At 33.4% G+C, this 12,653-nt stretch overlaps 1 protein-coding gene across 3 annotated transcripts in view; it reads left to right on the top strand.

Moving 5' to 3' along the window:
* The window catches only part of TOP2B (DNA topoisomerase II beta), a 58,387-nt gene that overhangs the window by 20,028 nt on the left and 25,706 nt on the right, over positions 1-12,653 (top strand). For all 3 annotated transcript variants that reach the window (XM_045791631.2, XM_045791632.2, XM_045791633.2), the window contains exons 5-15: positions 1,101-1,246; positions 2,101-2,198; positions 3,331-3,543; positions 6,273-6,446; positions 8,027-8,128; positions 8,209-8,346; positions 10,009-10,147; positions 10,467-10,624; positions 10,894-11,019; positions 11,950-12,060; positions 12,136-12,241. In XM_045791631.2, coding sequence (XP_045647587.1) covers positions 1,101-1,246; positions 2,101-2,198; positions 3,331-3,543; positions 6,273-6,446; positions 8,027-8,128; positions 8,209-8,346; positions 10,009-10,147; positions 10,467-10,624; positions 10,894-11,019; positions 11,950-12,060; positions 12,136-12,241 — 1,511 coding nt within the window. The remainder of the gene's footprint in view (positions 1-1,100; positions 1,247-2,100; positions 2,199-3,330; positions 3,544-6,272; positions 6,447-8,026; positions 8,129-8,208; positions 8,347-10,008; positions 10,148-10,466; positions 10,625-10,893; positions 11,020-11,949; positions 12,061-12,135; positions 12,242-12,653) is intronic.

The raw sequence follows: 12,653 nt of genomic DNA on the forward strand, positions 1-12,653 counted from the left end.
TGTAACTATTTCTAAACCTCTTCAGAGATTAAGGTATGTATGTATGAGTGAAACTATATATCTAAGAATAATTATGAATCAGATTGTCAAATGGTAGCTTTTTAAGCCAATTCTTAGTGTTGGTTATGAAGCTGTGTTTCTTTTTTTTTTTTTTTTTTAAAGATTTTATTTATTCGACAGAGATAGAGACAGCCAGCGAGAGAGGGAACACAAGCAGGGGGAGTGGGAGAGGAAGAAGCAGGCTCATAGCAGAGGAGCCTGATGTGGGGCTCGATCCCACAGCGCCGGGATCACGCCCTGAGCCGAAGGCAGACGCTTAACTGCTGTGCCACCCAGGCGCCCCTGAAGCTGTGTTTCTTTGCAAATTTGGCTTTTAAATGGGTAAAGGCATTATAGTATATACTACTCAAAATGATAGAGTAGGTGAAATTTTCCATCAGGACTACTGCCTATCTCAAGTTGCTATTAGCTATAGGAGCCTCTACTGCATAGCATTCAGGCTTAAATCGTGGTTTTGTGATAGGAAAACCTAAAAAACCTAAAATAGGTAAAATCTAGATGTTTTAAAACCATTAAAATTAGGTTATGACAGTGATTGCCACAATACAAACAACCCTGTAATATTTAGGGTGAGAATGGAATACATTTTACACTGTTTGTCCTTTCCATATGTACTGCTGCAACAGTTAGGGAGTGAAAATGGCAATGGCTGCTGGCTCTGCAGAGCTTGTGGTTCACAGGTGGTATACTGGTAGAATGAAGCAGGAAGATCATGGCTAATATATATGAAAACAGAATCTGGAGCTGACTTCTTGTAAAAGCTTCACCGCTTTTACTATTTTCTGGGAGGTTGAGAGTAGTTTCGTTTCTTGAGAAATTTTTCAGTATTCCCTGTAGGTCTTAGTGGCTCCAATTTGAGTTATGACTCAGGTAGAAATGTGTGTCCTTAGCAAGTATTTTCTTGAAAGATGAGTATCTTCCAATTAGTAGTGGCTGGCGTTTTGCTTCTAATTAGTGAGGTTTGTTCTGGATTACTTTACCTTTTATGGAAATTAATATTAAACCATGTTAAGCTCTAAACTCTGCTTGTTTATTTACAGTGAATCAAATATTGTAAGCATTTGGAATAATGGGAAAGGCATTCCAGTAGTAGAACACAAAGTAGAGAAAGTTTATGTTCCTGCGTTAATTTTTGGACAGCTTTTAACATCCAGTAACTATGATGATGATGAGAAAAAAGTAACAGGTAAAGTCTAAACGGCTGATTGGAATTTTTATTGAATTTTCTTTATATTTCCAACATAAAATTTAGCTATTCCTGTATAAAATATTACAGAAAAGGAAACCTGTGTAGCTTTATTGTGAGAGAATTCTTTTCAGAATTATTATCTATAAAAAACTATCATGTGTAAGTATTATTTTGATTATAGTCTGACAGAGACATTTTAAAAGCTTAATTGATAGTACTTTGGCTTATGCTACAACTCCTGGAACTCTAACCTGGCTGACAATTTGAGTTTCAAATTAGAGTACTGATGGAAGTCAGATGTATGATTCCTATAAATGTGAATTTCTTATTGCAAAAGACATTTTTGATATCAGTTAAATTCTAAACTGTTTTACGAGGGTCAAGATTGCAAATCTGGGTTTTATAAATAGAGTTGAAGTGCTTTGATCAAACCAAATGTTTTTCTGCTTATTTCCATTGCTCAGGTGGGTTGATGGTTTTTATTTATTTTTCATAACCAAAGCTTTAGGAACTGATAGAGATTACATTTTTGTAACAGAGAAGTAACTTTGATAGAAAGCTCAGATTTAATACTCACATAGATTTACTTGATTATAGGAGATAGCAAGCTTAATTTTTTTTGAAATTGACGAAGTTAATGAATCTACAAAATTCATGTTAATTATATTACTGTATGTGCATAATCTTAATTGTATTTTTCTTTAAATGAAAAAATCTAAATATACTCTGAAATATTTGGTGATTGTTAAAATAATGCAGTAAGTGGAACTATTTTGCAACAGACCTGTCCCATGGTAGGAAGTTCCTAAAATCCTTTTCATTAAACCTTTCACATTTGATTGTTCTTACAGGTGGTCGCAATGGTTACGGTGCAAAACTTTGTAATATTTTCAGTACAAAGTTTACAGTAGAAACTGCTTGCAAAGAATACAAACATAGTTTTAAGCAGGTATGATAGAAAAGTGTCTAATTTTTGTGTGTGTGTGTTGTGTTGGTTTGCTAAGATAATGGAACCTTAGGTAAATGGCAGTGATGCCTATATCACTTTTTTTTTTTTTAAGACATTAAGCATGTCAATAAAGACTTCAGAAAGCCTAGGAGATTTACATAAATCTGTCTTTCTCCTGTCCCTTGAAAACGAAGAGCTTTATTTAATAGACTTTTTCTTTAACATTGTTAAGAATTACTGATAATGCCTGGAACCTTACAGACTAATTGAAATGTATCCACTTAGCATATTTGAAAAATTCCTCATTGATTCATCAAATTCATATTTCAAAATTCAGTCTTTACTCTGGTAGGCCTTTGAAAATAGTTTGAAATTTTACATAAGCTAAAGTAATTTGATCAGGGAAAGCATACTTAAACTTATTTCTGTAAAATTCTAAATGGTTATGTTGAAGAATTTGAAAGTTATTTTACTAATAGTGTATAAAGTTGTGCAGTTCATTTTGCTTATTTTCAAATGAGGTTATTATAATAGTGTTCCCCTCCTCCCTTATCTGTGGTTTCACTTTCCACGGTTTTAGTTACCCGCGGTCAACCGCGGTTCAGAAGCAAATGATCCTCCTTCTGACATATCGTTGGAAGGTCAGTAGTAGCTTAATGTTCTGTCACAGTGCCTACATCATTCACCTCACTTCATCTTGTCATGTAGACATTTTATCATCTCACATCATCTAAGAAGGTTGAGTATAGTACAATAAGATATTTAGAGAGAGAAAGACCACATTCATATAACTTTTAGTAAAGTGTAATTGTTCTATTTTATTTATTATTATTAATCTCTTACTGTGCCTAATTTATAAATTAAGCTTTATCATAGGTGTGTACAGAAAAAACATAGTATATATAGAGTTTGGTACTATCCATGGTTTCTGGTCTTGGAACATAGATAGGGACTACTGTAGTAGTTTTTTAAATTTATTTCATCTCTAATATCAGTTTCAAGGATTTGTTTGGTTTGTTGTAAAGCTGGAAAATGGATATAGTTATGGTAAATGAATGTATTTCATGAACTGAGTATGTATTATAAAATATAGAATCATTATAGAAATATTTGAGTATTTTTTCTTTTAAAGACATGGATGAATAACATGATGAAGACTTCTGAAGCCAAAATTAAGCATTTTGATGGTGAAGATTATACATGCATAACATTCCAACCAGATCTGTCTAAATTTAAGATGGAAAAACTTGACAAGGATATTGTGGCCCTCATGACCAGAAGAGCTTATGATTTGGCTGGTTCATGCAAGGGGGTCAAGGTCATGTTTAATGGGAAGAAATTGCCCGTAAGTGTCTTCTAAAATAGTAAATGCTTTGTTATTTTCTGGGTACCTTATAGTTAAATCTAACTGCTTTTAGATTTTAGAGCAATTAAAAATACAATACAGGATTCTATTTTACTTTCATTTATTCCATATCCAGAGCTCCTGATTTCTTGGTATAGCTCTAAGTTTCTGATCTTAATCATATTTCTTCTGCCTGGATATCTTTAATTTCTTTTAGGTAGGTCTGGCAATAAATTCCCTCAGTCTGTTTGAGAGAGTATTTTCCTTCACTTTCAAGAGATATGGAATTTCACTGGATATAGAATTATGGGTTTACACTATTTTTCTTTTAATGTCATCCAGTTGTCTTGTTTGCATGGTTTCTGCTTAGGTGTTTCTACGGGGGTTTGTTTTTGTTTTTTTCATGTTGTGTATTTTTTCATTATATTTTCCTGAGCTTCTTGGATCTGTTTGGTGTCTGTCACTAATTTTGGAAAAATTTTGGCCATTATTTACAAATATTTCTTTGCTGTTCTTCTGGTATTCCAGTTATGCATAGGTTATATAGTTTGGTATTGTCCTAAGCTCCTGGATGTTTTACTGCTTTATTCACTATTTTCTCTTTGTGTTTCAGTTTGTTTAGTTTCTGTTGCCCTATTTTTAAGTTCACTATTTTTTTCCTTTAATATGTCATGTCTGTTGATGAGTCTGCCAGTGGTATCCTTCATATCTCCTTCTGTGTCTTTGATTCCTAACATTTCCATTTGATTCTTTCTTACAGCGTCCATCTCTCCACTGAAGTTGTATATTCTCTGCCTTTTCCATTAGAGCCTTTAACATATTAATCAGTTATTTTAAATGCCTTATATGATAGTTAAAACATCTGTGACATATCTGAGTCCGGTTCTCATGATTGCTTTGTCTTTTCAGTCTGTTTTTTCTTGCCTTTTGGCATGCCTCTAAGCTTTTGTCGACAATCAGCCACATCGTATAGGATAGTAGATATAGAGTATATATATAGTATAGGTTTGTTGTTACGGGCACCAGAAACTTAAAATTCTTCCTTGTTTTTGTCTTTTGTTTTTGGGCCTTGCCTTGGAGCTGCCCCTCAAGAAGGGTCTGTCTCTGCAGCCCTACCCACTGAAACCCAGTTATTATTGGAGGCCTGTTAACATGGTGGTAGGTTGTAGGATACTTACGTCTGATTGAGTCTCAAGACTTTGGAGTACATACTTGCCCTGTTTCTCAGGGGTTTGGCCTTCACAAGTGTTTCTACCTCTCCTCTAGAGGTAGAGATTTTTCCTCTGCCCTTTATTTTCTTCCCCTAACTGCAGCATGTATCCACCAGTATTCTCATTTAGTATTCTTCAGGCTCCCTGCTCCTTAAAATAAACTTTTTTTTTTTTTTTTCCCACTTAAATGAGATGGGAGTGGGATGAGGTAGGGCTGGAATTATTATTTTTTTTTCACTTATTCAATTGGCATTTATTTATTATTTTTTTTAATTTAATGATTTTTTATTATATTGGTCACCATACAGTACATCCCCGGTTTCCAATGTAAAGTTCGATGATTCATTAGTTGCGTATAACACCCAGTGCACCATGCAATACGTGCCCTCCTTACTACCCATCACCGGTCTATCCCAATCCCCCACCCCCCTCCCCTCTGAGGCCCTCAGTTTGTTTCTCATAGTCCATAGTCTCTCATGTTTCATTCCCCCTTCTGATTACCCCCCTTTCTTTATCCCTTTCTTCCGCTACCGATCATCCTAGTTCTTATGTTCCATAGATGAGAGAAATCATATGATAGTTGTTTTTCTCTGCTAGGGCTGGAATTATTTTATTCGAGCTATAGTGATATTTTACCAATACTCTTTAGCAGTATCCTTCCCCCTACAAATTAAGGTTTTTGTTTTGTTTTGTTTTGCTTTTGTGGATGGGATGGGTAAGGGAGATGAGTCTGGGTGGCATTCCCAGTGGCTGCTATTATTCTCTCCCCCAACCAGCAGCACTGTGGTGGGGGGAGCTTTTTCTAGATTTTCCCTGACCTTCCCTGTGAGAACCTGCTGGAGTTTCTGAAGAAAAAGCCTGTAAGTGTAGGAACCCCTTATGATGACAGTCCTCAGGTACTTCACATGCTCATACTATCCACACTTGTCCTACAGCAACTTGTCAGAATTTCTGGCTTAATGTAGCTTTCGGTTTATATGGCATTAGGCAGCTTCTGCCTCACTTAAGCAAATTGCTTAGTATTCTGTGTCTCCCTACAGACATCTGTTTCTCTTCAGACTCAGGATGGCCAGCTGTCCTGTGAATTCAGTTTTTTTAAGGGTTCTTGAAAAATCAGTTTGCTGTCTGACCAGCTGTTTTCTTGTAAGGGCAGAAGCTTCTTTTCTTTTCTTCTTTTCTTCTCCTTTTTTTTTTTTCTTTAAGCCTTCTGTATGTCTGAACTCAAACTAGACATCTACTTTGTCATTTTAAAACTTAAACTTTCGAAAGAGTCTATAATAATTTACCTGTCCAGCTGTCCCTTCATAACCTCTCTTTATCAGGTTCATATAGAAATGAATTCCTTTTTAAAGGGCAGGGATCAAGGAATAGAATGGGGGAAGTCATGAAGGTTTGGATCTGAGGAGTAAGAGCTGTTGTGAATGAGGGAAAATGAAAGTGTAAGAGTACCTGATGGCATTCACCTAGTTGAGTTGTCAATATAAGATTGTTTATTAGTTTTGGTTTTCAAATTAATAGGTAAATGGATTTCGCAGTTATGTAGATCTTTATGTGAAAGACAAGTTGGATGAAACTGGAGTGGCCCTGAAAGTTATTCATGAACTTGCAAATGAAAGATGGGATGTTTGTCTCACGCTTAGTGAAAAGGGATTCCAGCAAATCAGCTTTGTAAATAGTATTGCAACAACAAAAGTAAGTGTGCTAATTTTTTGTTGCCATGTCAGTGATAGAACAATGCTTCATTAAAAACAAAATAAAAATCAATAACAATAACAAAAACCCCAAATCTGCTTTTGTGAAATCAAAATTGGCTTATGAAAATGAAAGCTTATTTTCTATTAAAACAACTCTTATAATTTATATAAACATCCATTGAGCATTGAGTTGATATGATTAGTGTTTATAGTTGAATACATTTATATTTATGAATTTAGAATGTTAACACATTCCTTAGTCTGTTCGGAGTTCAGACTGTAAAAGAAAGAATAATAGGAGAGGAGTCTGTTTTGGGGTCAGATTGCGGAACATGTTACATGCCACTCTAAGGAGTTTGAGCACTCTTCTGTAGGCTTTTGGATTTCAAAAGTGAATGAAATTTTTCTTGTCTAAGAGCATTTGTCCATTGATCATAATAAAGTCTTAGGCAATATAAGCATGTATTCTAGAATAATATAAAGCAGTCATTTGGTAATTTGTCACTCTTGTTCAAGTTTTAACTTATTTTTTTTAATACTCGTTTTTTATAATCTAGCATCACTTCCTCAAGTTAACAAATTTTGCATCAGTTACGATTGCATTTTGTTATATGTAATAGAAACCTAATATACAGTGGCAATAAAGATATAAAGGTTTTATTTTTTCTTATAACTGGAGACAGGGAGTCTTAGTTTGGTACAGTGACTCTACAGCATCACCACGGACCAGGCTATTCCTGGCTTTCTTTTCTGCCATCCTCAGCATGTGGCTTTCATTCTCATGCCTTTAAGATACCTGCTGTCTTCTCTATACCTCAATTCCAGATTCAATGGAGAGAGAAAGGGACTGGGCAAATGTGTATACCAACTAAATCACTCCCTTTTTATCAGGAATACAGTAGTTTTCCTGGAAATCCCATCTGGTATACCTCACTAACATCTCTGGCTAGAACTGAGTCTCAAGTGGCTACCTGTAGCTGAAAGGGAGTCTAGATTGATTAATATTTTCAACTGGGCATGTTGCCAAGTAGAAACAAATTTAGTTTTTTTAATAAAGGGGTATATAGACATCGGATGGCCAACTGGCAATGGCTGCCACATTCCCTAAGTTTAAATCTTGTGTCTGCCAGTATTCGTTCTCACGTCCATGTTTTTTTTGATTGTTTTTACTTTGTGTATAGTTTTATACAGTAGGCTAATTGGCCCTAGAGCCAAAAAGACCTTATTTTTAATTTTTATTTATTTTAAAGATTTTATTTATTTATTTGACAGAGAGATACACAGTGAGAGAGGGAACACAAGCAGGGGGAGTGGGAGAGTGAGAAGCAGGCTGGGATCATGACCTAAGCCTAAGGCAGACACTTAATGACTGAGCCACCCAGGTGTCCCAAGACCTTACTTTTTAAATCCCAACTTTGCAATTCTGAGATTCATATTATGCCTCTGAATAATTGGGTTAATGATACTGACTCCAGAAAGTTGTAAAGATTAAATGTTCATTCAAGAAAAAAAAAGAATAAGTATTTTGCTACCCTAACTATAGAAGACTTTATATTCTATTTTTTTGATCCTCTTTAGGGTGGACGTCACGTGGATTATGTGGTAGATCAAGTTGTTGGTAAACTAATTGAAGTAGTTAAGAAAAAGAACAAAGCTGGTGTATCAGTAAAACCATTTCAAGTAAGTGGTGCTTTATATATTCTTTTGAATTATTAAATGATAACAGTTTTGATGACCTTTTTTTGGTATGTTTTCAACAGGTGAAAAACCATATATGGGTTTTTATTAATTGTCTTATCGAAAATCCAACTTTTGATTCTCAAACTAAAGAAAACATGACTCTGCAACCCAAAAGTTTTGGGTCCAAATGCCAACTGTCAGAAAAATTTTTTAAAGCAGTGAGTAAAATTTTCATTATTTCTCAGTGTGTTTTTATTGAGAGTTGGTTAAGTAGTTTTCTTTATTTATTTATTCTATTTGTGATTAGTTCCTCTCTTAGAGTAACTGTGGGCTTAGGCACTTACACGATAAATTAATAGACTTAATTCTGAAAACTAAGTATAGACTTTGTTTTGTAAAACAATGGATTGTTTTGCGAGGTATAAAAGTAGGGAATCATGTAACTGATTGTGTTTTTAGCTTTTTATTGGCCAGCTGGATTTTCCTCTAACAAACATACAGGTCCTTATAGGACTCCTGATTTCATCTTTTCTACTCCTTTCAACTTCATCTGCTGATTTTTACCTTTGTGTAGTTTTTTATTTTTTTAAAGTTTTGATAATCTATGCATAATATAAAATTTATCGTATTCTACATATTTTAAAATTTCATTTTACTTTGCACATATTTATTTGGACTGTTTTAACCTTTCTGAAATGAGGTGAGTACAAATAAATAATCTGAGGTTTATAACTGAGCCTTGCAGTATTTAATCATTTCTCATAATCTGTTGTATATAAGCAAAATTACCTCACGTCCCTTGTTAGGCAGTACCATCAGTAAACCTATATTAAATAAGCATATGTAAAGTGTCTTTATAAATATTTGCACTGGGAATGTAAAGATGAATAAATCACAGCCCCTCCTCTTTGGAAGTTTATAGTTTGGTGGAGGATTGTTGTGTAATTGCCATAGAAATAATTTACTTACTACGTTCTGGTATTTTGTAAATTCAAAGCTTTGCTCTCACAAACAAGTTTTTTTCAGGTTCTAGCTTAAAGCCTATAGAAATAGTACTTTTGCTTCTAATGATGAATTCTGAATACAAAAGACCCTACATTAATGTGTTTGCAAATTTCTGCCCTCATAACATTCATGATGAAGTGATCTGATTTTAGATTTTATACTTTTTCATTTTGAGTGGATTAAGTTTAGGTTTGGCAACATAGTCCACCTCTTTTTATATCTCAAATGTTCCAGAAAACTATTACACCTAAAATCAAACTACCCAGGATAATGAAAAATAGCTCCAACTTGGAATTTCTTCATTCGTCTTTTTGGGTTAACATCTTGGCACATAATTAACTCAATGCACTGCATGGTGACACACAATATATGATGTTGAAATCCTCATTACCAAACTTTTTAAAGAATAAGGAAGATTCATATGTTCTTAAATTTACCCTAATGTTTCCTACATATTAATAGTTTTTGTCATAGCAAATTCAAGATTTGTGTTTTTGAGGAATATAAGAAATGTCAGTGTCTAGAATTTCCCAGCTAGTAAATTCATGGGTGGATCAGGTTTTACCGTGTTAATTTTAACAAAATTTACTTGTAATGAAAGCTATGTGTATTTTTCTTGGGGTTATTATAGTAGAGTTTTTTTTTCATGTTTCAGTAAGTTGCCCTGTAGTCATCTGTTTGTGTTCTGTACAATAGTTATTGTGTGTAGCTGCCTGAGTTAGCTTTAGAGTAAAATTTGCTAGTGTATATCATTTTTATTATGATCACCATTAGTGTTTCTCAATATAACTGCACAGATTCCAAGTATTACATTAATTTTAGCTAAGTGTATGAACTTCTGGCTTGATTGTATATCATTATTCTTTGATTTTTAGGCTTCTAACTGTGGCATTGTAGAAAGTATTCTGAATTGGGTGAAATTTAAGGCTCAGACTCAGCTGAACAAGAAGTGTTCATCAGTGAAGTATAGTAAAATCAAAGGTATTCCCAAACTGGATGACGCTAATGATGCTGGTAAGATTCAGATTTTTTTTTCAACATTTTGATTTTTTATTTATATAGTTATAGAAAATATTCATCTTTCACATATAGAGCATACAGTTTTATGCTCGGAGTATAATTTTACTTCATTAAAATTGCCATATGTACCACATATTACCAGTTTTCAGGGTATAGGAATTCAGTAAATTTTACTTAACATTTAAACTATGCTGAGCATAATGTTACTCTTATAGTTTTTTACTGTCATCATTGTGATTATTTTTCTGGCTTCATTTTTCTCATTGGTAAAATTAAAGAATTTGGAGTATATGTCATTTTTAATATCTCTCAGGTGGCAAACATTCCCTGGAGTGTACACTGATACTAACAGAGGGCGACTCTGCCAAATCGTTGGCTGTGTCTGGATTAGGTGTGATTGGGCGAGACAGATATGGAGTCTTCCCACTTAGGGGAAAAATTCTTAATGTACGGGAAGCTTCTCATAAACAGGTATCTTTCTCTCTCTCTTTCTCATATCTCCACATACATATGACATTTTCATACTTTATTAAAATTGTTGAATTTTTAAAAGTAAATTCTGGCTCACTTTTTATATGTTTCAACACTTAAAAAAATTTTTTAAATTTTTAAGTACTTTCTACAATGTGGGGGTTGAATTTACAACCCTGAGATCAACAGTCGCATACCCTACCTACTAATCCAGCCAGGCACCCCTCAACACTTTTAACATACTTTGAATTATTTTTCTTTTTGCACAGATCATGGAAAATGCAGAAATAAACAATATTATTAAAATAGTTGGTCTACAGTACAAGAAAAGTTATGATGATGCAGAATCTCTGAAAACTTTACGCTATGGGAAAATTATGATTATGACTGATCAGGTTGGTTTAAAGGTTGCCACATATTTAAAACTTATCTTTTTCAGAGTGCCCTTTTGATATTTGTTTTTATGAGACTTGCTCCAAGAAAGTAAAAGGGAAAATAACTGTACACCAAAGGGGGGGAGTAGAAAACATTCAATGGCGCTGTTTGTGTGAGGTGCATTTTATATTATCTGACTTATTGGGCAACTGTCTTTTTGGTTATTTTAAAAATGTTTTTAAATGCAATAAATAGGAAAAGAGTAGAACGCATGGTAGTATTATGGGGTTGAAGCCTACCTATAAGTTGACAGGAAATGATGAAATTTATAAGCAACAAAGATTAATCAATAGGGTGATGGATAATGTTTGTATATGATGGCATAATTTGGAATTTGCAAAAACTAGGACTTGAATAGTAAAATGGCAATAATTAGGAAAGAACTGGAAAACCAAAAGGGAAGAATTTCATATGCAGCCAACTGCATGTCTCTCATGTACTCTAAATGAAAGCATTTGTAGAGAAAATCTTCCACTGAAAAAGCTGCTGTGTAGTTTCAAGCAGAAATTTAGTAGTTTCTATATCAAGATAAGACTTGTGAATACCTTTACTTCATGGATTACTCCTTCCCTTGTTCAGTGAATTGTAACCATGTTTTATGTATTTCCATCCTTAAATCATTCTTTTAGTGATATCTATAGAAAACATAATGACAGTACATTTTGTAATGACAGAAAGATTTAGTCTATCACTAGCTATATTCATTATTTGAATTTTAAGAAAAAATTCTTTACTATGTTCTTCTAAAGGATAATCTTTACTGATTTGTAAAGTGCAGTTCCAAAATTTGAATGGAATTTTGCCTGTGCTACATTCATACATTTTAAAATTTGGTTATATAAATATGTTTTATAAAATTATTATAGCACTCTTTACTAACATTTATTTAGGATCAAGATGGTTCTCACATAAAAGGCCTGCTTATTAATTTCATCCATCACAATTGGCCATCACTTTTGAAGCATGGTTTTCTTGAAGAGTTCATTACTCCTATTGTAAAGGTACTATTTAGATTAATATATTTTTATACTGTTGTCTTAATAGCAGAAAACTAATTTTTTTTTTTTTAATTTAAGGCTAGCAAAAATAAGCAGGAACTTTCCTTCTATAGTATTCCTGAATTTGATGAATGGAAAAAACATATAGAAAACCAGAAAGCCTGGAAAATAAAATACTACAAAGGTTTGTATTGTAAAATACTTAAATTTTGCGAAGTTACCACTGACATAAATATATTTTTAAGATCATTATAAAATATTTTGAAAGTTTGTTTTAGACTACAAAAAGAGCTAAGGCTGATTTTTAAAAATTTTCTGGAAAATTTTATAGAAGTAGAGAGAGTGGTATGATGGGCTTCCCATGCACTCTAATAATCACCATTTCACTACCAATCCTGTTTATCAAAACTCTTCTCATCTCCTCCCTATTAATTTGAAATAACTTCTAGATTTTATAGTAGTTCCATAACACTTTAGTATGTATCTCTAAAAGAATGTTTAAGAAATGTTCATAATTTCATTATCATACCTTTCTTTAATCTTAAATATTCAGTCAGTGTTAAAATTCTCCTGATTATAATAAAAATTTGTTTTGT

Source organism: Ursus americanus, chromosome 20 (assembly GCF_024610735.1).
Source record: "Ursus americanus isolate L20-20 chromosome 20, mUrsAme1.1.p, whole genome shotgun sequence".
NCBI lineage: Eukaryota > Metazoa > Chordata > Mammalia > Carnivora > Ursidae > Ursus > Ursus americanus.